The 26,202-nt window shown below is 52.5% G+C and overlaps 1 protein-coding gene across 2 annotated transcripts; it reads right to left on the reverse strand.

The window, feature by feature from the left end:
* Window positions 1–857: 857 nt before the first annotated feature.
* TMPRSS13 (transmembrane serine protease 13) lies at window positions 858–24,003 on the reverse strand. Of its 2 annotated transcripts, XM_054005781.1 has the most exons (15): window positions 23,851–24,003; window positions 22,886–22,970; window positions 17,878–18,050; window positions 14,868–15,045; window positions 13,677–13,787; window positions 11,026–11,148; window positions 9,985–10,114; window positions 8,609–8,701; window positions 7,582–7,625; window positions 6,414–6,573; window positions 5,279–5,451; window positions 3,355–3,453; window positions 2,574–2,716; window positions 2,158–2,310; window positions 858–1,321 (listed from the first exon to the last, which is right to left on the reverse strand). In XM_054005781.1, the coding sequence occupies exons 4-15, from the start codon at window positions 14,926–14,928 to the stop codon at window positions 1,307–1,309; spliced, it is 1,305 nt and encodes a 434-aa protein (XP_053861756.1). In that variant the 5' UTR covers window positions 14,929–15,045; window positions 17,878–18,050; window positions 22,886–22,970; window positions 23,851–24,003; the 3' UTR covers window positions 858–1,306. The 2 variants fall into 2 exon arrangements, with proteins under 2 accessions (XP_053861756.1, XP_053861754.1); XM_054005779.1 differs by lacking the exon at window positions 17,878–18,050.
* Between the last annotated feature and the right edge of the window lie 2,199 nt (window positions 24,004–26,202).

A 26,202-nucleotide genomic window follows, 5' to 3' on the forward strand; every position in this document is an offset into this window, starting at 1 on the left:
GTTTCTGGGGCCCGACTAGTGCTTTTGGAACACTTAGCATTGTTAACACTGGGTTCTGCCATGTAGCACTAACTCACATGGCTTCTTCGGGCCAGGCAGCTGCTTGGTGTGTTTTTAAGGCAGCTCCCATTATATCTGGAATTTTCTACCTTTCCTCTGCTCCTAAACTTCCCCACGAGTCACAGATTTCCTCCCCAGAATTCCAGCTGGTGTGTATAATCCTGTCCACTAGGACACACATTGTGTTGTATCTGGCCCTGCAGTAGTTCACCTCCACATCAGCAGCGTAGTGAAGGGCAGTGGTGCTGGGACAGACACCAGCAGGATTGCCTGGGCAGGTCATTTTGAAACCATAAAAAAAAAAAAAAAAACATCAGATATTTCTACATGATACAAAAAAAACTCATTTACAAACCGTTCAAATCCGGTCCATTGACAACTGCGAGAGGCTATGACGACATGGGCCGTTAGGTGCAGAGGCAGCTGTGTGTGGACGTTGACAGGAGAACTACACGTTACTGCCCGCAGGAATGGTGAAGGGCAGCCCTGTGGCTAAGGCATTGGGCTGACCTGGTTCTGCCACTGACCCCCAGGGACAAGTCACTGGCCCTCTACGGGGAGAATTATCCTTCCTTTCTCCCAGCCTATCCATTTAGACAGGGAGCTCCTTGGGGCAGCCTCTGCCTCTGACCAGGGCTTGCTACAGCACCTAGTCCTAAGCGGGGGCCCCTGTAACGCAAGGAACAGAATGCAAAGGGGCTGAGCCGTGTGAGTTTCAGCCTTTTCCCTTCCGGTACCACGTCCTGCGGCACTGACCTGCCCGTCCACCTGGGTTCTGACATGAAGGACTCGGAGGAGACAGGCCTGGCTTTTCTATTTACAAGACAACAAGAATTGTATAATTTAAAGACAGAAAGGACCCGTCAGTGCAGGACTGTGCCTTATAGGATATTTTCAAGTGCTTTGTCAAATCCAGTTTTAAATGTCAAGTAATGGGGCTTCTGCCACTTCCCTTGGGAAAATATTTCACCAGTTCACAGTTCTCACCACTGGGACATTTCCCCTGATATTCTGCTTATATTTCCCATTTTGGTTGTTGGCAAAATGAATTGACTTCGACGTTCTGGAGGCATTGTGTTTTCAGGGCTTCAGGGCAGCACCAAGTCATAAGTCCTCCGGACAGTCCGTGCTCGAAGGGTGATCACTGGAATTTTGCCCCGTGACAGCAGAACAGCGCAGAAGATCTCACTACACCTGGAGCTGTTAGCAGGAGAAGCCACAGCCCCACTAGGCGCCCACCTCGTCCTTAGTCACTCTCACTCTGGGAAGAGAAAAGGGAGGAGAGCGCAGGTTAGACAGGAAACACCAAAGCTTCAAGCAGCACGCGTGGGTCTGGGGCAGCGACCTGCTCCAGGGTTGTGTTGATTTCCATGTGCCACACAACCTAGCTCCCACTGGTTTCAGCAGAGTTGTGATACACCACAACTGTATAGGCAGCGGCACAGAGGCAGAGTAGTGCCGCGGGGAAGGGTGGTTTTGGTCAAAAGGCACCGAGTCAAACCCCAGTCTTTGGGGAAGCACCAGGGGATCTGTAACACCCACAGCGAGCAGGCAGGGCCCCGGGAAAGGCTGGTGCTCAACACGGCTGCCTGGGCCAGCCTGGAACCCGCGGTTCTGCGGAGTTATTGCAGCCTGAACCCTGTTTTCCTGTCTAACAACCTGTCTGCAATGACATCAAGACAATGGGATAAATCCTGCCTTCGGGGATGCTGTGACTCCCCTGAGCTCGACACCATCACTCTGGAGTTACACTAGTGGGATCAAGAGCAGAATCTGGCCCACTGAGCATTGCAGGGGATGAAGCTTTCACCCCATAACTCCCGGTGAGGATCTAGTGTTCACACTTTTCCTCATTTCCCTTCTTGCTGCCTCTATTTCAACAGGGGCTCCAGAGCCAGGGCATTAGCTGGAGGCAAGGCGTGTGCTTTGCCAAGGGACCTGGGGCTGGTGGCAATTGCCACCGAGGTCCGTCACAGTTGTTTGGGAGCCAGCTGGAATTCTCAGCTCTCGCCCAGGGTGACCATGGCATTCGCCTGCACACAAGGAGCAGAGGCCGGCGCTTTTCCCCACTGGAGCGCAGTCCTGAGGCCAGCTCACCTCCATTTTGCTGTGAATCCAGCTGAGAAGCTCTGTAACTTGAGTGTAAACCCCAGGCTTGTTCTTCTGGCCACAGCCAGTTCCCCAGCTCGTCACTCCGGCCACGTACCACCGGCTGTTATCCTCGCAGACCAGGGGGCCGCCGCTGTCGCCCTAGAGCGGGAAGGCAGAGTCAGGAGAACTCGGAGGGAACCCCGCCGTGCACTCGGTTTGCACAGAGGTCTCAGGTCACTGCACAGCTGGTGCACACTCCAGAGGTGCCGCCAGGGGCAGTGCCCAGGACAGCACGTCTCCAGGAGCAGCTCGTCCACACGTCTGTGCTAAGACACGGGGTGTCTGTGGATCAACATGGTGCCCACCCCCACCCTTGCACAGGGCTGCAGGCCCTTCCAGACGAACACTGGCAAAAGCCTCACCTGGCACGAGTCCCTCCCTCCTTGCAAGTCCCCGGCACACATCATGCGGGGGGTCAGCTCGCCTTCGTACACGCTACTGCTGTTGCAGATCTTGTAGTCGATCAGTCTCACTTCCGCCTCCCGCAGCTTTGGGGAGGTGTTCTCTGGAACAGGGACAGAAAGGGGACAGGTGAAGCAGTGCCCGTGGCTCGCACACGGAGAGTGAGTCCCTGGCCACCTGCTGTCACCGCTAGATCACACACTGCAGGCCCCCGGCACATCACAGCCGTAGGCAAAGGTGCCACAGGGATCACTGTAACGTATGATTTCACTGAATGGCAAATGAGCTCTTTGTACTACAGAATCCCACAGCAGGGAGGTCACTGGCTCTTAGCCGTGCCCCCAGAACGGTCGTCTCTGAAATCACAGGCCCCGTTTCCGTAATTCAGAACACTGGGCTTCCTCTCAAAGACATCTTCACGGTGGCTTCACAGATTAAAGTCACGTTAGCAAAACTGGCCACCCGTTTCAGGTGTTCATTGTGGGGGTCCTCAGATCGGGACCTGCTGGACTTCCAGCAACAGCATCTCAGCGCCTCTGAGAATCAGGACTAGCAGGTCTCAGGTTGGGCCCCTCAGAGTCATTGGCCCAGGCTGAAAATTCTGGCTCCCCCCGTACTCCGCAGCACGATGCGTAGCTGCCTTTTCGGTGCTCCCCCATGGTGCCGCCCGGCTGGACAGAGGCCACGGCAGGGCATGTGGCCCCTCCCCAAAGGGATGTCGGATTCAGTCCCTGCTCTCACCTTCGTTCTCACTGGTTTTGCCAAAGCCAGTGATGAAGCACGTCCTCCCAGCCCGGAACGTCTGGCCAGACATCGGGAGACAAGCGGGGCGGACCTGCCCTGGAAGAGAGGAAAACACCAAACAAGGAAAGAGAGTGAGTCTGACATGCCCCAGGGAATAGCTGCAGTCACTGGTGTTCCAGCAGCCGCCGCAGGGAGTGTTGTCCTCTGAAGGAACTAAAGTCGGGTCTTGTCCCACTAACCATCTGTCAACGGGTGACCCCCCTGGAGTGTCCTCCTGCAGCAGGCCACGGCAGAACTGGTGCATCTGCCTCAGTTTCTCCTCTCAGGTAACCCAAGGAGACTCTGCCAGGCTCTCCTGCCTTGGGCTGATTGTTTACAAACACACAGTGTAAACAACCCCTTTATCACCCCAGGGCAAGTAGTCCTTCAAATCACATAGCCTCTCGGCCACTGACGTAACACATACCACGTTCCGGCATCTTCCACCACACCAGACTCTGTCAGCCCTCCTGTGTCCCGGAGCCAGGACAGCCACCACAGCCCTTCCAGCTGGAGTGCACCCACTCTTCCCAGCCTCTCCACTGGGAGATCATCTGCACCAGGGAGTGCCCATCGCGCCCCTAGGCCCCCTCACTGGTCCCCTGGGTTCAGCTCTCCGGCATACGTTCCTGACCCTCACTCAGGCAGCTCTGAGTCACCAGCTCTTTCCCTCAGATTCTCTCTGGTCCTTCACAGCCCAGGTGCTGCCCTGCCCCCTTGCCTGGACAAAGGGGAGCAACTCTTCTGGCACAAGGGAGCCAGGGCCAGCCACCCTGTGACAGCCTCACTGTGACCAAGCCAAGCGAGAAGGCTCAGCAACCATCGGCCTGGGGCGCACCTCCCCAGGGGCTGGGAGGCACGAGGCCCATGCCCTGCGTGCTCCTGGAGCCACGTCCTAGCACACAGCACGTGGCAAAGGCTCTCAGGCTGGTCCCTTAGCACTGGACGGAGCAGTTTTCAGATTACACGGAGGGAGGTATGGTGCTTCCAGGGGGTGCATTCACTGGTGCTATTGGGGTCTCATTCCCAGGTCATCTGCCCAACATCCTATTAGCCAGACCCAAAACTGATCTCCATGAACATGCCTACGAAGCCCCCAGGACCCATTTTTACAGGTATAAATCAACAGATGTTCTCTGTATGGCTCAGCAGTGCAGGGCTGTTCACCCCACACACCCATGGTGCCAAGGAGGAGGATAATGAACACCCATTTAACAGCTCAGTGTTACCCCCTCGGCCTCCTGTCTGCCCGGTGATGGCTATCAGCCCCAGTCCTGCACCTGCATAAAGCCCTGCTGACTCTGTCAGGCTCTCCAGGTAGCCAGCATTGTGCACACGGGTGGGCCTTACACGGATTACAATCAGACAAGTGCCTGTGTAAAACCAGCACCTTCTTACCCAGTCTCTGCCTCCGCCCCGCTCTTCATGTGTCTTGGAGTCAGACTTCACTGCCCAAAGACGCCTTAGCCCCTGCCTGGCCTGTGGAACTGGTGCCGCTCTGGGAGAGGGTGCTGGAGTCTGTTCTGCCTCATGCACCATCAACAACTTAGACACCTGAGTTCTGGACACAGAACCTCCCGCTTCTGGTTATGACGGGTGAGGCAGGTGGGACCAGACCAGACGGCAGTGCCAGCGCGGCCGTTAGAACAATCACAGTTCAGATCTGGAATCGCTGGGAGAGACCACGCCTGGTACTGGATTCTGACTGTACTTTCCCTTTTCTCCCACTCAGTGGGACAAGGGGTTTCTTCTCCCCTGCAACATCTGCCAGCTTCCTGTCAGTCCTTCCTCGCTACTGGGAACAGGAGCATCTGGCTGGCCAAGTCAAGCAGATGCACAGGCCGTGCAGCTCCCAGCCTGAGAGGTTGGGAATTAGCCTCACCTGATATCGTTAAGGGCGTGGCGAGTTTCACCAGAGCGATGTCGTAGTCGTCGAGATCGTCGCTGTAGTTGGAGTTGATGATGATCTGGGCGGTGGGGATGCCCTTGGCAGGCTGGAACAGGTCGGAGGCCCCAGCGTACACTTTCCACTCATCGAGGATCTTCACGCTGTTCCTAAGCAGACGTAGAAAGGGGATGTGATGCAGTGACCGCCCTGAGCAGCAAATGGCCCAATCCAGCCCAGGCGAGCGCAGGGGCAGCTCACGCACCAGGTCTGCAATCTGCTGTGGTTTAGTACCATCCCCACGCCAGGATTCTGCACAGCAGATTAGAATTGGCAGCCCTTAGCTAGTTCTGGTAGCCCCCCGTTTTTCTCATATAGCTGGGTTTTCAGGCCAGATTCTAGCCTCCCTCCAGCACTTCGTTTCAAGGACTGGAGTTAAAAAATTGGCACGAAAAGCCACCTCCCCGTTTTGTTCAGCTCAGACTCTGCTCCCTACCAACTTCTCCACCATGCTGATCGAGGCTTGGGTTGCTCGACCTAATCCAAGCGGGACGTATGTCTGAGCCTGACCGGGGTACGCAGGTCAGTGCTTTAATTCCCTGTTCTCTTATCTACGGCACAGATCTCAGCTGTACTTCTGCACGGACGTGATTTCTTATTCCAGCCATTGGCCCTGAGGTGTGTGTTTGCTATTGGCGTTCTGTCTGCGCACCCCTAGGCGTGGATGCTCCCACCTTAAAATAATGACATATAAACCGGGCGCCTGTGCAAGGATCGGCTGCTGGTCTGCACTGGAGAGCTGCAGCTGCTCCAGGAGCCGGGCTGGGCTGGAACACAGCTGCGATCCTGCCCTCTAGTGGCTGACAGCTAGTGGAAATTCTGCATCTAAAGTCCCAGCAGGGAGAGGGAGCCAAATTCTGATCCCAGGTGACATCAGCGTTGATCCAGAGCGACTCAAGCTCCCGCAGAGTCCATCTGCATTTCAATACTGTGACCGGGAGTGGAACACGGCTGCCGATAATTCCCAGCTTCTCCGGTTCTCCTCACCTAGACCCTTCCCCTCACCAGCCGCAGCCAAACCAACCCTTGCTGGCTGCAGCCAACACAGCCAGTTAGCAGGAGCACCACTTACATGAAGAAGCAGTGGGCAGCTGTCAGCACCCACTGGGTATCAATGACTGTCCCCCCGCAGATGTGGCTCAGCCCATACTGGAGACTAACTTGCCAGGGCCACTTACTCGCCGAAGCTTCGTTCCCCCCAATGATGCGGCCAGAAGTCCTTTGTCCACAGCCTGGAGGAAGAGAAACAAGCGGAGGAAGCAAATCTTCCCCAAGGGAGCCTGAGGGGAAACTCCGAAAGGTCCATTAGCTTAGCCAGGTTCCTCGACAGGAAAATCAGGCCAGGTCCACCTGCGTGTTCCAGGATCACCTAACAGATCGCACACCTGGCAAAACGAGCTCACGGAGAACACAGCGGACCAGGTCAGTGGCCCATCGGTTCCAGTATCCTGCCCCCAGCTGTGGCAGTGGCTTTCTGCTTCACTGCAAAGAGAACCCAGTAATACCCTAGACAGCTGTACAGTGCTGGCTGCATGCCGGGGAGGAGAGTCTGAAGTCTTTCAGCCTCCACTTTTACAATCCAGCTGGACAATTGGACTCTCTGACCCCTGCGGCTTTGAATTGCACGGGCCATTACTTATACCCACAGTGCAATAGGGTAGCTAGTGTGCTAAGTAATATATATTCCACTGAGCTGGAGGGGTAAGAAAAGGGGTTTTTTATTTAGATATCAATGACAGACACCTTAAAAACCCCTGAGTTGTGACAGACAGATAGTTGAATACAGAGATGAGTAGAGTAGGATAGATGACCAGTTCTAGGAAAGTGAGCACAGAAATAGACAATAGCACAGACTGATATTTTCAGTCTGCCAAGAAAGAAAGAAAGAAAGAAAGAAAGAAGTAAAACTTTGATAAAGAAAAAATGGCAGTTGACATGATGTCACAAGAGATCAGTTGAGCTGATCAAAATTTTGTGAACTTCAGTTTTTTAGTTCAATTTTTCATTGAAAATTCAAAATTTCAATGAAAAAAATAAAACCCTGAAAAGTTTGGATGAAAATTCTCTCACTTTTCCAACCAACTGCTGAGAAACTGGGATCTGGCAACATTTTCAAAAACCAGTAAAAATTTCAAACCATTTTCACACCAGTTCTTTCAGTGGTTTCGAGACCCGCTCTAGACCCAGCTCTCCTATCACCAAGTCTATGCTTTATGGCAATGGTAAAAGCTCCCTCTTACTTGTGCATCGGAGGGAGACGTATTTTCCCGTGGGACACTTGGAGCTGCAGGAGAGAACAAAGCAAACGAGAGACAAAGTCAAACATGGGCCCACGCTGAGACAGCACAAGAGAAAGAGTCCGAGTGGATGGTCCCTCACCCTCCCGCCCGTCCTGATGTGCTCAGCCAGCACGTAAGTAACGCAGATGCTCTCTTGTTGTTCAGTAAAGGGGAATGGGAGTTCTCTCTACAAGATCACGTCTCCCCTTTACTTCCTAGAAAATCCCTTCCGGTTGCCGCTCTCTGTCTCGCAGCTGCAGCCCCACCCCCGGCAGGTGCACACAGTGGCAGACAGACACGGTCTGACTATTTTGGAGCCACTCCAGATTTACGCTGGTGTAAAGTGAGACCGGAGTTTGTTGCTCCAAGGTGCTTCGGCTCCCGTAAGCACCAGGCACCTCTGGGCCATTGCTAAAGCCTGGGCCTCTCTCCAGGAGGCTCAGACCTGCCCTGACTTTCCTTGGGGCGCGTGAAGTTTTGTCTGGGTTCCCGCTGCAGAACGAGCACAGGGGCTAACTGCACTTCACGATTCTCTCAGAAATCCAGCTGACGGGAGACTGCTCACATTGCTCCTCTGGTCATTAGCACTCCATCCCTTAGGGGATCAAACCCCTGCAGAGCTCTGGCCACACGCCTCCCCTCCCTTTCCTGGAATTACTGCCATGGTGGAGGGGCTCCGTGTGTCCCCCTCCGAGCAGGGCTGCCAGACTGGGCCAGAGCGACAGACTCTCGAAAGCAAAGAGCCCCACCTTGCCGGTCGCTAATCATCTCTGGTGCCCTCCCTGCCTCCCGTCCTGTAGGCAGGCCAGCATCGTATTGCTTTGCTGACCACTCCGCACTGAGCAGGGGGGCTCGTTTCGGTGTCCACAGCGAACTCAGGCCTTTCCCCCGAGTTAGTCAGAGGGGACTGTGCAGCCAGTGCCGGGGCAGAGAGGGGCCCTAAGGGGACACGGGGAGGAGCTGGGAAAAGGCAACTGATCCTCATTACCTGTTGAGACTCTGCTGGATTGTGGGATGCTCCTGGATGACAGTGAGGCTCTTGCCAGGGAAGGAGGCCGGCACGTACTCCGTGTGAGACATGCTGGGAGGAGACAGAACAGCCACGTCATGCTGCCAGGTTTCCTTAACTCTTGCTCAGCAATGGGAAAATCAGGCATGCAGCAGAGGGGTAAAATCCTGTAGCCCAGAGAGGGGCGTCTCCCCTCCGCTGAACTGCGGGCTGGTTCTGTGACGTGGCCCTGGCACTCGAACCCCACAGAGCGCTAGTTCCCAAGTCCCCCAGTCTGGATTAGCACCTAGGTCTTCACCCACTGTGCATTTATACCAACCCCCTGCTTGGGTCACCAGAGGGGCGGGAACCCAAGCCCCCCAGAGCAAACAGCAAGGGGCTCAAAGATATGGCTACACTGGAATAAAAGATCCATGGCACGGTCACAGCTGGCCCAGGTCAGCTGAACATTGCTGTGACCCTCCCCCCTCGCAGGGTCCCAGAGCTCGGACTCCAGCCTGAGCCCAAACATCTACTCCACAATGAAACAGCCCCACCGCCTGAGCGCCATGGGCCTGAGTCCGCTGACCTGGGCCAGCTGTGGGTGGTTAGGTGCAGTGAAGACAGACCCATTAGCTGGCAGCTGCAGTAGCCTGATGTGAACCAGCCACTAGAGAGGGGCAAGGATCCTAATGTGGGTTGCCCTAGACCTCAGGCTGGTCTCTCCCGGGGATTTTCGCACTGCTGCGCTGACAGATTAGCCGTACAGATGCAAATCCTAGTACAGAGGCACTGCACTAGTGTCAAAAGTTATTTGCACCATTGCTTGTGTAAGCAACCTGGGAAACCTGCACCAGTGCAAGTCACTTCTTGCAGGGGTGCTGTGCGTCTGCACGGGGGGGAGTTTGCAACGGGACAGTGCAGCTACATGGGGGTTTCCCACTGTAGACAAGCCCCTTGACTCCCCTTCCAATAACAGCCGTGCCTGGATCAGTTCCATTCCCTGCCATTCCCAGCTCAGGCTCCCCTTGCTGCAGACCCCAGGGGTGACTTAGCGAACGCCATGCAGGGAAGGTGCAGAGAGAAACAGAGGAGTCCATGCAGCCCTCAGCAGCTAGCAACCACAGAGCAATGACAAGGGAGGGGGAAGTACCTGGTGACCGGAAGCCCTTGTGGGAGAGATTTTCAAAGGACAAAGGGCTGGTAGGGGCCCAGTGGCAGTGCCTGGGGGCTGAGCACTTCACGCTCCCTTGTGCCTTTGGAAGGCTCCCCCTGGACGTGGGGAGCCCGGGAGCAGGTCATTTCGGGCGTGGGCTGGGCTCTCTGGCTTCCATCCCCCATCACTACACACACAGTGCCCGTCCCTGGGGACTTACCTTTGAAATCCCAGTTGCTGGCAGGTCTTCCTGGAGAAGGAGTCGTTCCAGGCACTGCTGCAGACCGGCAGCCACTGATTCTCTGTGCTGGAGTAGATGTGGAGCAGAGACTGATCCCACCTAAACCGCACTGCAGGCGCACAGGAAGGAGACAGCCGACTCAGCAGGGGCTACAGGCAGTACTGCAGCTCCAGCAAACCCGGGCCTGGCAAAGAGCCCAGCCCACTTGCACCAGGACTGAACTTGGGCCGTTGTGTCATCGTCATGCACAAAAGCTGGCAAATGACCAGGCTGATTCTCCTCTCCTGCCCAGAGGCGTAAACCAGGAGCAGCCCCACTGAACTGACAGGTGCCAGGCCCAGGGGGTGAGGAGAACCCCGATGTGCAGTGTGACAGTGAGCTCCACCCCAGCACCAGGCGACAGCTGGGGACCAAAGGCCTCCATTTCTCCAGGGGGCAGGGGCAGCCAAGGGCAGAACTAGCGTCCTCCGTGCAGCCCCGGCCAACGTGCCTCCCCCTGTTCACTGGAAACCAGTGCAGGGAGAGCCCAGCCCAGCCCCTTTGTCCCCTCCGGCCTTGGCCTCCCTGCGGGGCTGTCGGCGGTGCCGTGTGTGTGTAATTGGTGCCAGTTCTGAATCCCCCTGGGAATTGGGAGCACCAGCTAACCCCACACAGGCCTCACCACAGTCATCACACGCACTAGCTTCAGGCGCTGCCCAACACGTGAGAGCAAAAATCAGGTCCGTGACTACACCCTGCCAGCCCAGCCGCTGCCCCCCCTCACGCCAGGGGCCCCAGCTCTGCCCAGGTACTGCACGTCGGGGGTCTCAGCATTCCCTGGGCCCCAGGCCCTTGTGCCGTCTTTGGCATCAGTGCAAACTCCTGCCCCAGGGACCTGGTCACATCTGGGGGCTCGCTCAGAGTCTAGAGCACGAGGCCCCAAGACAGGGCATGGGGCAGGGATGAAAGCAGCAGCCTGACTCTAGAGCCTGTCCCGCTCCCCGCTCGCCCTGCGGGACCCCTGCGTCCCAGGTGTGTTACCGCAGTCCAGCTCATCGCTCTTCTGGGAGCAGTCGGCCACCCCGTCGCAGCGCACGGCTTGGTGGCTGCACCTCTCAGCCGGCTCCTTGTACAGAAAGTCAGTGTTCGACCGCCAGAACAGGACTGCAAGCAAACAGACAGAGGTGAGCTGGAGACAGTCATCGGGGGGGAGGTCACCTGCGCTGGGAGGGGATATTTCCTGCCAGCCAATTCCATCCTGGGCCCGGCAGCTCCTTCACCCCAGGCCCCAGACACCCCAGCCAGGGCATGGTTGCACTCCCAGACCTGCACTAGCTACGTGGGCATTCACTGCATGGGCATTTATTTGCAGAAAGCAAAACCTGGGCTGGAGTCTTTGGAGCAGTCCCTGTTGTGGTTGCTCCAAAGTCCCGGTGAGGGACACGGAGAGGATGCTCCCCAGGCGCAATCCCCCTCACATGGTATCTTGCTCCAACGTAATCCTGCCATTGTTTGCAAGCAGTAAAGAGCAGGATCACTCAGCCCGATGTCCCTCCCTCCAATGCCCCCACACTCAAACCAAGTGCTTGTCGACTCAAGCCCCCACCCCATATCAGTGCTACAGCCTGCCCCCTTCCCCCCCCATGAGCAACTGTCTGGAAAACAACACAGACAAAACTCGTTCTGAAACCTCCAGAACCTGGCCCCCTGGAAACGCATGGACGACACCCAGAAAAGAGTTCACAGCAGAAATGGGCCCCGCCCAAACACTGGATGCAACGTCTGAGCCTGGATCATGGGTCACAGCTCAAACCTCAGGCTGTTATGGGCCAAATCTGACTGGGCATCTTCCGAGCTGGGATTCTGCCCTTGGGATCTCAAGGTCAGATCCAGAGTTTGGTTTAGGCCAATCTCTAGTTCACCTGATCCCCACCCTCGTCCCAGGCAATCCAAAACTGCTGCATTTGACTCAGCTCCATTCAAAATCCAGTCTCACTTCACGCAGTTTTAATTTGCATCTGCAAAATATTCGCCCAGTAAAAATGCTCTGAATCCACTTGACACTGCAGAGGCTCAATAATGCAACTGATGAAAGGAAAACTAGCAGCTAGATTTGACAAAGGAGTTTAGGAAAAACAACCTCTTCATTATCTGTAAAACCTGGAAAATAACTTTTCTGTCTCTGCTGATTTTTCCCTTTCCATTTGGTGAGCTCTTACTAATTCTCCGCTGGCTGTGTGCCTGGCACAGAAATTAACCCAGAGGAGGAGGGACTAGCATATGTGCTGATAGCTGTGGCCACACTTGAAAATATTTGCAGGAAATGGAAAGTGTTGGGCTTATCTAAACATCTAACCATCTGCCTCTGATTACTTGGTTCAGAGTAACAGCCATGTTAGTCTGTATCCGCAAAAAGAAGAACAGGAGTACTTGTGGCACCTTAGAGACTAACAAATTTATTAGAGCATAAGCTTTCGTGGACTACAGCCCACTTCTTCGGATGCATGATTACTTGGGTGCATGTCACATCTAAAACACTACGCAGAAAGGGCCATAAAGAGAGAAGGATGTTGTTTTAATTTCCTAGTGAAATTCTTTGCTCCCAGGTGTCCAGCAGGTGTCAGGAAAACTCAAGAAATAGAAGGATGGAGGCATCCCACCACCTGGACCATCTTTCCAGGAATCACACCCTTAGCACTGCAGCTGCATTGCCTCCTTCTGACAGCCAGGCAGTGCCATTACGTGCTAGCCTGTAGCTCCCAGGCTGTGGCTGGAGTTGACAGGAACAATTATCAAACGCACCCAGCGGGATATGAGGAGCTAGGAGGAGCGGGGACCAGCTGAGCTCCTAATTAACCCCCTTCTAGTCTATCAGTCTCAAATCAATGGTGTTAAACCAAGAGGTTGTATATGACACAGAAAATACAGACCATCAATCTCTAGTCCATGTCTATTAAGCTGAGCCCAGAGTGGAACATCAGATCTGAACCATCTTCAGTCTCGAGGGAACTTTGGACCCAAGTCAGAAAATCCCAGCTCATGCTCCCCTCTATAATGGGCCAAATCTGAACAGCCTTGAACTTTAGGGGAGTGTGGGTGCTGACGCAAGCCTTACAACTCAGACCTATGTCTCGTTGCACGATGGGACAGGCCAAAAGTAGCATATGCTGGGCAGGTTAAAGAATGTGAGAATGGGGAAATGACTTTCATTTCTGGCTCTCCAAAGCCCACTGGAAGCAATGAGAGTCTTTGTATTTATTTCAATGAGCTTTGAATCAGGTCCTCAGGGCTGGCTCTAGGATTTTTGCTGCCCCAAGCAAAAAATGTGCCGCCCCAAACTTCGAGAGCACAACTGCCGAAGCAAAAAAACAAACAAACAAAGGGAAAAAAACTGAATGCCACTGCTGGAACTGTGCTGCCCCAAGCACGTGCTTGCTTTGCTGGTGCCTAGAGCCGGCCCTGCAGGTCCTTAAGTACTTGTCTTCTTTTCAGGGTGTCGGGTTCCCTCCTGTTAGCATTTCTAGTCCCAGAACCGTGCTGGCAGGCCAGTAGCTGCGCTTGGCCTGCCCAAACCCAAACCTAGGTGACCTATTTCCCGCAGCGGGCCAAGCCCCTGGATGGACGCAGGGACTTGGCCTGCACCCCAGGACAGGCCAGCTTTGCTGGCGGCTAACGAAGGTGAACGGACTCACAGAGCAGGATGAGGGCAATGAGCAGGACTATCAGAAAGGAGATGCAAAGGATCAGCGCCAGCCTCTTCTGGCCCATGCACGACGGGACCTTGCACCTTGCCGCTGGGGACACTGGGGATTGGGATGACAGAAACACAGTCACTAGTGCACATGGTTGCAGAGACATTCCCATCCAAGCTCCCCCCCAGTGGAGAGGAGGGACGCTCAGCCCTTTGGACATGGCAGTGGTGTTAGTTACCTAGGCCCGCGAAGGCATGTCTGGGGATGTGCGGTTGCTCCTTCGCCAGCAGGCACATGTCATTTCTGACAGGCGGGGAAGCAGGTGTCCCTAGCACGCACCATTCCCGCTCCAGCCCAGGGATCCCAGGCTAGCTGCTTCCCACTGGCAGAGGCAGCGAAGCACCCCAAGGCTTCCCCTGACAATGCGCCCAGGTTCCTGCTAGGCGGAGAGAGGCTTCGTCCTCCTCGCACATTCATCCCTTGGTCCCTCTGCTGAGACTGAGAGCCCAGCTGCTCACCACAGTGTTTTCTGGGACCCAGAAACGCATGCCACCCAGGCCGCCGCACCGCAGCTCTCCGTCATGGCAGATGTGGGCTGGATTTGAACTGGCAGCCTCCATACCATTGTTGTCCCCATTACGGGTAATTTTAGTGTAAGCCCTGGTTCTCACAGGCAGGATGTACAGGCCATCCGCGTCACCTCCCCATTCCTAAAAGCCGGGCGCACCCTGCCTTTGGGCCAGGTGCAGAGGTGATGCACAAGGTGCTGTGAGTACAGCTCCTGACACTAGCCGGGGTTGCCTGCCAGGGGACTTGGCTCCCTCACACAGGCCACAGGCATCTAAGTGAGTGCAAAAGAGTGTAACGTACACCCCTTACACATCGCTCTGCAGGAGGGTAACGTACCCCCCTGGGCATTCCCTCCCCTCCTACCAGAGGCCACAGGGAGCCTGCCAGCTTCCTGATGAGGTTGTTCCTTTTAGCCAGCCGGCGTGACAGGACACAGTCGCCGGCAGCAGTCCATATGAGACTGCACCATCCAGTCCCATCTCCCAGGGTGGCGGGAGCTAAGGCATGAACGACCGGGGCTCACAATTCCAGGGCTGGCTGGAAGCACACACCCAACCTCTCCAGGAAGCAAGGACTTCCCAGTAGCTGTAGCTGCCAAGAGACCTGCCCCACCCATCTTACTTGTGTTGTCACAAGCCACGTATCGTGGTGGAGCCGGTGCAGACTCTGGAGTGCCCGGCATGAAGTTGCTCCCACAGACCCTTTCTCGTGGATGTGCAGACGGGCTGGCGATGGGGCGGCTGGCTCACGAGGCATAGGGGTTGGGAGCGAGGCTGCTGTTTGGCAGAGCCAGACTGATCTGTAGGTAAAGAAAACACCATCACTCACACAGTCTACTGGAGATTTCCTGATGATAGTCCCTGTAACCAAAGGCCAGCCTGGGTGCCCAGGGACAACTAGAAGACTTGCCTTCATGAAGCAAAAGCCAATGTGCGCAGCCAGGAAATCCCATTAACAGGGCTTCCTGAAGGAGCTGGCTGGCTTTGGTAGCCGAACATCCCAGCAGATGTACCTCCAGGGTACAACGGGCAGCCTGTGGAGGCAAAGAAAGCCCTAGAGGTGCCTCTTCCCAGAGCTCTTGTAGAGCTGGAAAACGCTGAGTGTCTTTGCAAAGAATCACACTGCATCATTCTGGTTTTTCTCCTTTTGGAGGCTGCCAAACAAATTCTCCAAGCTGATCACCTATCTCAGGGCATCTGATTGCACGTTTGGTACTCAGCTCAGTCACTAGTGGCTCGGTTCCCCGTAGAGTGTCTCAGTCTCCATGTGAGCACCCAGGTGAGGAATTAAGTGCCCCAATTTATGGACCCAGGTTTGGAAACTGAGTATCTATCATTATATAAGTCCTCTGAGTCACTCATTCAGAAAATGCCAATGTAACTTCCAGTTGCTAATTAGTAACATTTCATAATTGGTGTTCCAAGCCCGAAACTTCCTGAGCCCTGGAATGCTGCTCTGCGATTATGTCACAACTGATTGGTGTGAATATGGGACCGAATATTTATCTCCTCTACTCAAATTCATCTCTCCTGAGTGCTTTATTAATTTAATCCAGATATGTGTGCCATTTCCCCCCATTTCTCCTTGGAGACAGCCTGAGCTTTGAATTTAGAACAAACATTGTTTTGCTGATAATGTGGTTTCTGTTTTAAATCTCTGGCTAATTTTAGCTGTAAAAAAGTCACATGCAACAGAGAACTTGCAAAAAGAAAATTTCACTTGTGCAGTGAGAGAGCCCAGGAACTTGCTATGAGTCAGCCCCTTCATATTGTATGTGCAAAGAGGAAGCAAGTCAGATGTTTATGGTTCATAAACATTGAGTTCAAACATGGAGTTCATAGTTCCTTCTCCAGGTGAAAAATGCAAGGGTTATATCCTTTGGGATCTTTCTCCTGAGGGGGGGTCCACTCATTTTCGGTGCTTACTTATGATTTGTCCCACAGAAACTCTTTCAAAACCTTAATTCATGACATAAGCAACAGACCTGGAAAGATCTGGCTTGTCCCAAAGCAGCTGCTTCCCCAGCGAGGTGTTGAGTGAGGGAGAATACTCACCCCGTGAAAGAAGGCAGAACCGTTCCATCATCAGGACAGACAGCCATTGTTTAATCTGAGATCCTGGGCACTAACCTTTTCAAGGGCATTGGATACATCACTGTGATGGAAGGGAGCCTGAGCTGTTAGGTTTGGGCCTGAATCATTGGCCATTGGGATTTTTCTTATGCCCATCTCTACACAACATAGGAAGGGCGTATGCCAGGGGTTGGCAACCTTTCAGAAGCGGTGTGCCGAGTCTTCATTTATTCACTTTAATTTAAGGTTTCGCGTGCCAGCCATACATTTTAATGTTTTTAGAAGGCCTCTTTCTACAAGTGTATAATATATAACTAAACTATTGTATGTAAAGTAAATAAGGTTTTTAAAATGTTTAAGAAGCTTCATTTAAAATTAAATTAAAATGCAGAGCCCCCCGGACTGGTGGCCAGGACCCGGGCAGTGTGATTGCCACTGAAAATCAGCTCGTGTGCCGCCTTCGGCACGTGTGCCATAGGTTGACTACCCCTGGTGTATGCCATAAGCAAGGGACGTGCCCCCTGACGAGCCAGGACTTAATACAGTTCTGCCAACCCCAAACATTAAAAAATCATGAGTCAGGCTCCAAAAAGTCATGAGATCAGCTGAAATTCATATCTTTGGAGTTCCTTCCATTTGCCCTCTGGCTTTAGAACCTGTAGGGGTCACTTTTTCAAGCTTTTCTCCACAACCAGGAACTTCCTTTTTTTAAAAAAATGAAAACTGAGATGCTGGTGTATTCACATGACTGCAGGAGCTTGGGCTTGAAGAAAACCACCCAACACTGAGAGACTCATGATGAAATCACAAGAGCTTGTCATGCAGTTAATATATTACCCTGATTCCAGCTGAATTTTCTTATTCAGTATTTTATTTGGCCTAGTTTTGCCCAATTTGCTATGAGAATGGCAGATTCTTTCATGTGTGCATTGGAAGGCTGTCACATTTCACTGCAGACTCAGTAAATACCTTCAAGCCCTTTGTTAAAATGTAATGTGTAAGTTCCTTGGATGAGTCAGCACAGATATCCCTACCCCTCCTACAATCAGACTATTTTCTCTTTTTTCCCATTGGTGGAACACAACAATATCACAAAAGGCTGCTGGGACGGGGCTGTAGGCTTGCCTGCACTGACCTGTTGCAGAAGGTGAATGACTGATTTGTCAGTTCTCTGGAATTCAGAAAAATAATAAAAATCAAAATGTTTTGGGTCGACCTGAAAATCATCATAACGTTGAAAAAAAAATCTCGTTTTGGGTCAACCGAAGTGTCTCGTTTGGATTTTTGGCTTTTCTTGACGTTTTGACATTTTTTAGATACCACTGAAGGAAATTTCTAAACCAGAAATCCTTTCGGATCAAAACATCAAAACGTTTTGACTTTTTTTGGAATTTGTTTTGTTTGTTTCTTTTAAACAATTCAGTGAAAAACGACACAAATTCAGAAAAAGTTTCAGCCAAAATTTTGCCCCACTCTACTTACGCCACTCCTGCAACACACTTAAAATGAGGGGGTGCCTCCTTCTTGAGCCCTGCCCCGTACATCACCTGAGAGCTAACCTGTTCAGGCCTCTTGATCTAAATGGGAGCCTTTCCCCTTTAGCCTTGACTTCAATGGGTTTGGATCAGGCCCCGCAGAGGTCTCTTCCAATGTTACATGGCTGAGTAAGGCCATTGACTGAAGTCCCCTTAAATCTGGTCGTATCGTGTGATGTTTGTGGGTCTTCCTGGCCCTTTAAAAACAAGTTGAGGGGATTAAACTGAGCGACACAAAATGAAGAAAGGTCAAGTGAAAGCTGCCCATCCCAGAACATGGGCAGTCTACGTACAACACACAGCAGTAACGCTGGTTCCAGGGCCGGCGCTTCCATTAGGCGACCCTAGGGCGGCAGGATTTGGGGGGCGGCATTTTGCCACCCTTAGCGGAAATTTGGCGGCGGGGGGTCCTTCTGCTCCGGGTCTTCGGTGGAAATTCGGCGGTGGGTCCTTCACTCGCTCCGGGACCCGCCGCCGAAGTGCCCCAAAGACGTGGAGCGGAAGGACCCCCCACCGCTGAAGACCCCAGGCCCCCTGAATGCTCAGAGGAGGAGCGCTGCCGCCTAGGGTGGAAAAAAACCTGGTGCCGCTCCTGGCTGGTTCACCTAGAGCCTACCCCGCCCACGGAATTCACTGCACAACAGGTCACTGACTCAAAGACTGTGGGTGGGTTTTTAAAGCATGGCTCATATTATGACCATGCCAATGACCAACCCCACTGGCTCACAGCCAGAGCGTCACTGGCGGGGACAGTGAGGCACAGAGAAGTGCCATCCACGCTTTCAAAAGCAGCGGCTAAGTTTGGGTGCTCAGCGTGATGCACCAAAGCCAGATTGCCAGGGGTGCTGAGCACCCACAGGTCAATGGGCTCCAGCTGGAGTTGTGAGTGCTCAGCACCTCCTTAAATCCGGATGTCTCAAACTGAGCACCCAAACTTGCCTGGTCACCCTTTAAAACGTTAGCCAGAGGGGCTCACCGAGGGGTCAGTCGCAGAGCTGGGAGCAGAGCTCTCTGGGATTCTTGGCTTTCAGTCCCATCAGAGCACACTGCCTCCTTCAGTAACACGTACAGGCAGCTGAGGCCCCGATCCAACGCCCACTGAAATCAATAGAAAGACTCCTGCTGACTTCAGTAAGCGATGGGCAGGTCCTAAGCTAACAGCAACAAGGGAAGTCAAGCCTCATGCTTCAGTGCATGAGCTAAACATCTGCGTGAGGCCGGGGGGACTAACCCTCACCCAGACAGAGCCAGCAGCACGCTGGGGGTTGTTCCCTCAATAGGGAAGAGCGGCCTCGTCCTTCTCCACAGCTCTCCCTTCTGACCTCAGAGTCACTATGTGTGACTGCTACCGTGGTGACCTCAGCATCGCTCCTGACCAGCTAGTCCCTAGTGGCATTCACCTGCCCACATCATCAGCACAACCACGGCTCACAACCAGTGAGCTGCCAAGGCCTGAGCCAGCAGTGAGTCATGATCCCCAGCAGGGTTAGCAAGGTGGGCAGTGAGTGGCTCTCTGCCCTTCCCCCCAAAACACGCAGAGGAGCAGAGATGTCACTTCCTACCTGGGCCCCTCCAGAGGCTTTCACACTCCCGGAGTAGAGGAGAACAAGGGCAATTTGCCTTACTGTCATTTCCCACAGGACTTGGCATGTCACGGAGCGGCCCAGGAGCTGAGCAATTTTCAATTTCACTGAAATAACCAGGTTTCAGAGTTGCAGCCGTGTTAGTCTCTAAGGTGCCACAAGTACTCCTGTTCTTTTCGCGGATACAGACTAACACATTTATTTGAACATAAGCTCAAAGATCTACAACCTATCCTGAAAGATGATCCCTCATTCTCACAGATCTTGGGAGACAGACCAAGTCCTCGCTTACAGACAGCCCCCAACCTGAAGCAAATACTTACCAGCAACCACACAACAAAAACACTGACCCAGGAACCTATCCTTGCAACAAAGCCCGCTGCCAACTCTGTCCACATATCTATTCAAGTGACACCATCATAGGACCTAATCACATCAGCCATACCATCAGGGGCTCATTCACCTGCACATCTACCAATGTGATCTATGCCATCATGTGCCAGCAATGCCCCTCTGCCATGTACATTGGCCAAACCGGACAGTCTCTACGCAAAGCATAAATGGACACAAATCTGACATCAGGAATCATAACATTCAAAAACCAGTAGGAGAACACTTCAACCTCCCTGGTCACTCAGTACCAGACTTAAAAGTGGCAATTTTGCAACAGAAAAGCTTCAAAAACAGACTCCAACAAGAAACTGCTGAACTTGAATTAATATGCAAACTAGATACCATTAATTTGTGTTTGAATAGGGACTGGGAGTGGCTGGGTCATTACACATACTGAATTTATTTCCCCATGTTAAGTATCCTCATACCGTCTTGTCAACTGTCTAAAATGGACCATCTTGATTATCACTACAAAAGGTTTTTTTCTCCTGCTGACAATAGCTTATCTTAATTAATTAGCCTCTTACAGTTGGTATGGCTACTTCCACCTTTTCATGTTCTCTGTATGTATATATATTTCTTACTATATGTTCCATTCTATGCATCCGAAGAAGTGGGCTGTAGCCCACGAAAGCTTATGCTCAAATAGATTGGTTAGTCTCTAAGGTGCCACAAGTCCTCCTCACCAGCCTCCCTTCTCAGATCCTCCCCCAGAACAGTGTGGCTAACCAGGAGCAACAGGGGCCTGAATTTCAAAAAGGTCCACGCTCACTGCATGGTTGGAGCTCATTGCAGTCCCATGAGCAAGGCTCGGCTGAGAGTTCCTGTATCGTCTCATTGCGTTCACTGGAGGTGGGCTTGTGGCCAGACCAGACATCCAGAGAGAGCAAACAAAGGTCATCTCTGTGCACCAGGCAAAGGAAGGTGGAAGTGGGACTTAAGTAGCATAAGGGGCTTGTGCTGTCTTCTGTCACCCAGACAACATGGAGTTCAACTTGCTGGCCACGGAAAACGTGTGCTGAGTAATGCACAAGTGTGTGCGTGGTTTGAGCCAAACGTGCTGCCGAGGTCACTGCTGCAGGGCCTGAATCATGCACAAAACGTTGGGATAGAAACAATGAGGAGAGAAACTAGAAAACGAATGGGCCAGATCCTCGCTGGTGTCAGTCTGCCTAGCGCCATTTACTCAGTGGAGGATCGGGCCCAATAGGTTTGAAGTAGAGCTGGTAGAGTAGTTTTCTGCTGAATTTCCTGATATTTTTCAAACAGATTTCTCCACAGTTATTGATTCTCATTATGTGTCCTGCTCATGGAGATGGGATGGGGGGAAGGAGGGAGAGATGCACACGCAGCACTTTATTAACTATTTGCCCATCTCCAGTTTTAATCTTTGAATTAAAACTGGAACATGTCAGCAACATAGATTCATAGATGTTAAGGCCAGAAGGGACCATTATGGTAAAATCCAGGCTGCCCTGTTGCTTAGCACAAGCCAGAGAACCTCACCCAGTAATTCCTGCCTCAGTCCAGAACTTTTGCTTGAGCAATAGGGTATCTTTTCAAAAAGAAATCCCATCTTGACTTAAAGTCTGCAAGTGAGAGACAATCTGCCATGTCCCTAACATGAAGTTCACAACGTAGGGAGACCCACCGCGGAGGGACAGCATGGACCGAAGGCCAGTGTTCAGACTCAAACAATGACGGGAAGGCAGATGCAAGAGACAGTTAGAAATTGTCTGCACCTTCAGAGTGGGTGTTTAATCAAAAATGAAAGGACACCACCAAAGGGCCTTACGGTACGGTGAAACAAACAGAAACAGAAAGTCACAGGAATCATTTCGGTCTGAGATCCGTGGCAGACCAAACAACACATGTGGTTTTGAATGAATTGAAATGAGCTGCCTAAATATCTGCTCTTCTTCTTTCTTATTCCCCGGATCATCACACAACGTGCTGTTTGCCTCTGAACTCATTTGCCTTTCTCTGAGCTAGAGCGGAAGGCAGGGCCTGGCTCTTTTGTGCGTTCGCATAGCACTGCTGGTGCCTGATAAATAGAGCGTTAACATAATAACGATGACCCGACCGAGTGTCTAGCAATGGGCAAAATTCCTCCCACTGCAGAGCCAGCACAAGGTTTATGCCTCACTTGCATCTTCTGGATGGGATTAAGGGATTAGTAGGCCCCTGTGCTGGCCAGAGTTTCACGCATTGCGAGTATAAACAAACGATCCCTTCTCATGCCCTATCATAAGAGGAAGTTGAGGTGAGAACAGAGACTGTTTATAATGAACCAAAACCTGTGGTGTGACGAAGCAAAACCAAGTCTGCTTGATTCTGCAATGGTATCTTGGATTTTTCCTCTGGTGCTGCCAAATCTCCTGGGACAGCAAGGATCTATTTTGCACCCAGTCATTAGGACTCTGAGCAAGGCCATCAGTCACAGGGACTTTTCCCCTTTCAAATCTGGTCAGACCCTTTAGAGACCAGACGCTTTAGAAGATGCCAGCACAAAGAAGGGAATAATGCTGACATATTAAGGGACATTCTGCAACGCTAAAACCTTGGCTCTGTGTTGGGTCAGCTGGAGCAGGTCAGAAACGGATTCCTGCAAGCCAGTGAGACAAGCCCCTCATCCACAGATCTCAAAGCCCTCTGTAAAGGGAGTGAGCACCATTCCACCCACTCTACAGATGGAAAAACTGAGGCACAGAGCAGGGAAGGGGCTTACCCAAGGTCCTGCAGTGAGTCAGCAGCAGAGCTGAGCTCAGCCCTCAGGACTCCTGACTCCCAGGTCCATGCTTTCTCAACTAGAGGGTAAGCCAAAATTGCCAAATGTGAGAGCCTGAAGTTAGGTAATTTACTCGATATGCGGGTGCCCAAATGACTGGCCTGATTTTGCAAAGGCGCTGCTCTCCCCTCGCCTTCCAACATCACTCAGAGCTGGACTCAGCTTAGGCCAGACCGTGGGATTGATACTGGGCAGCGGGAAGCTACATCAGCCCGGGGGGAGCTCTAAGAGTGGCAGACAGAGGTTTTCACCACGACAAGGAACTTACTGTGCATCAGTCGAAGTCGATGCAGCTGTTAAACCAAACAGGCTGGTTATTTCTCCTCGGTACAGTGCATAGGAGACAGCAATCACTGTTCGCCAAACAGAAAGGGATAAATGTCAGTAAGAGGAGAGACTATGGTTGGATGTTGGTTGCTAAGAGGGCGAAAATCATAATTAGAAACGAACAGCAGGACTGTGGAGCTCCTCCCCATGCCATAGGTCAGTAGAGTCTCAAAGTCTTTGCGATAACACTACACAGCACGTTACAGCATTAGCACCACTCTAAGATATTGTCCCCATGGCACAGATGAGGAAACTGAGGCACAGAAAGGCACTTAAGTGACGTGCAAAAGGCCAAGCAGGGACAGAGCAGAGCTCAGACCTCAGGAGTTCCTGGCTCCCAGCCCCATGCTCTGTCTATTGGATCACACTGCCTCTCTGTACCAAACACAGGACCACATACGCTGTGGGAGCACATAGATGCTGCTCCATTGACTTCACCAGAGCAGGGTCAATTTACACTAGCAGAGCATTTGGCCTAATCCCTGGTCCTTGCACTTCCATGAGGTCCTGGTCTATTTCACCATGAAAAATCAATGCCACTGAGCTAAAAGTAAGATCCCCTTCCCTAGCGCAATGCCACCAGCTGCTTGGCAAACACTGGTTAAGCCTTAAAGCACCTTCTAAGGAAGGTAACTATTATCCTGCCCCTTTTACCAATGGGGAAACTGAGGAATGGAGCAGTGATGGTCGGTGTCAGGGAACAGAACCCAGAAATCGTGATCCCCTCCCTACCTCACTGAATTCTCCCATCTGTTACAAACATGCTGCCTGGAGAGGAACATCCTACAGAGAGGGCAGAAGAACAAACCCAGGTTCCCCCCCCATCACATGCAAAGAAAGCAGCTCGTTAATTAAACCCCAATCTCAGGGAGCCTACTTCCCTGCATTGCTGGGGAGCAACCTTACCAGATAGCTGTCCCGTCCCATGGCCGCCACCAGGGCTGGAGTCCGGGGATCACAGTGCCACCAACTCCAGGGTTTTCTGGAGAGTGTCCGAGCCGAAGAGAGCAGGCAGTTCTGTGGGAATGGAACAGAAAGTCTGTCCGGGCTCGCACCTGTGTGGTAACTGCCAGGGTAATTGACAGAGGAAAACCGGCCTGACCTGTCACTCAGCTTTGCTGGCTGTTTGTTTCCAATTACCCCGTACGTAGTGTATAAATACCTGCCTTTTACATACCGGCCCGTCCGCCAGTCCTGCCTGCTCCTGACAGCTGGGCAGGGGGGCCTTTGTACAGAGGCAACAGAAACTTGGGAGGAACCTGGTAAGGGTCCTAGTTCTCACCCCAGGGTCAGACGTATCTTTCTGGAAGAACAATTCCCGGACACCCTTCGGGAGGAGCCAGGTGATATGGGCAGTGACACTCAAAGTCTGCGGGACCCTCGGAGGTTTTGTTCCATTCAGAGATTGTTTGTTCAAGGCAAGGCTCACATTAAATGGCTCACAAATGTTCTCCCTGAGCTCAGAGCCGCCCCGATCCTCCCCAGTCCTTAATTGCTTTCCCCTGAGAGCTGCCCAGTTTCAAGTGAACTCCCATGGGAGTGAGATTACACACTCCTAAAGCTCCTAGCTGGAGAGTCTGACTCAGAGGACACAAAGCAGGTGCTGTCATGTCACACCTCTTCGCCAGATCACTTATTGCCATCCTGGGAGAAAAGGGCCCTGCTCCTGCACAGCAGCACAGACCAAGATGAGGTTTCCGTTACGGGACACAGACCTCTGGCGATTCTGTGCTGCCCACAATCCACAGGGGGCCATGGGAAACAAAGTATAAAATAGAACAGCCCTGAGACTGCTCTCAGTTACACCAGGGGACTGGACCGGCCTGTGCCCCAGAATATGGAAGACACAAACATGGCTCCTTCCCACACCTTTCATCCTGAGATAAACACAGGAGCAGAATGCAGAGGAGAATCAGGGGGCCCTTATCTCCTGGGAGACTTTGTCAAGGGACCCCTCCCTCCCCCGACCCACATTTCTCTGTCACTCCCAAAGCCACAGCTGTCACGAGCTGGGTGGTTACAAGGAGGAGAAAACGGAACCCAATGGGTAGCTGTTGCCTGTGAACCTTCCTGCTAGTTTAAACTTTCCATGCCAATATTTACTCCCCTGGCTCCTATGGAATGATGTGATGGCCCATTTCTGACAGAGGTACAAACCGTGTCACCTAGCAACGTCCTATGACAGCAGCAGGGAGAACGGGGGTGACCAATCTCTGCTGCAACAGGACATTAGGCGAGTGACCTCTCGACTCCACGTGCTGATGGAGAGTCGTCCCGAGTCCCGCCCAGGGAGTAGTGGGCTGGCTGCGTTGCAAGGGGAAGAGTCGCTCCCATGTCAGTGTATGATCTCGGCCCCCTTTTCAGGAGGCAGGGCGAATGCTGCATGGCTAGAGAAGGGAGCCAGTGAATGGCAGAACTTCAGACCCTGTCCTGACACTCGGTTGGCCAGATTCCCCCACTGCCTGCCCCTCCTGTGGTCCCTTACAGCAGTGCCAAGTGGGGGTAGAACAATGTAAATGATAATGCAGGAGCAAAGGGGTGCGGAGTCAGGCCCTCTGAGTCCCATTTTGTTACGCCATTTCCACACGGTTCCTCCCTCCCATTCACACTGCAACTCTCTCTTCCTCCGGCTCCCCACCCACCCCTAGTGCTCTCCCTGGGAAGTCAGGGGTGGAGCCAGGGTCTAGAGTGGAGAGGAAAGCCGCCGCGGGTTTCTCCCTGCAGGAATTGGGATGAACATTCGCTTTGGTTTTGATCCTCCATAGGTGGTTCATATGACTCAGCAAACTCCGTCAACCACCCTGGTTCCCTCTAGCCCCATGACTCGGCTGTACAGGAGTGGGAATTCCACATGACCTGAATGCCAATCCTGCAGTCATTTCAGCCACCCTAGGGGCTGGCCTCTGGTTTGCTCACACGTTATACAGAACTTCCTGGTCCGTGGTGCACAGCTGGGATTTTGCTGATTCACAAGAACTGTAGAGCACAGCTGAGCGGGAGGTTTTGTTTTGTTTTTTGTTTTTGTTTTTTTTTTTAAAAAAAATAATAATAATGTATATACAAAATGGCTTTTGGACCAAACAATTTCATGGAAAATTTTAACTTTGTTTGAAGTTTTTTGTTTTTTCCTTAAGAAACTGGAAACCAAATATTTGTCAGAGAAAACTGTCAGTCTTCATTAAAAATTGCCAGGTTGCAGTTTTTGGAACCCAAAAATTTCATCAAAACCAGTTTTTGAAATGGAAGAATGTGAGCTGG

The sequence above is a fragment of the Malaclemys terrapin genome, chromosome 15 (genome assembly GCF_027887155.1).
Source record: "Malaclemys terrapin pileata isolate rMalTer1 chromosome 15, rMalTer1.hap1, whole genome shotgun sequence".
NCBI classification, from domain to species: Eukaryota; Metazoa; Chordata; order Testudines; family Emydidae; genus Malaclemys; species Malaclemys terrapin.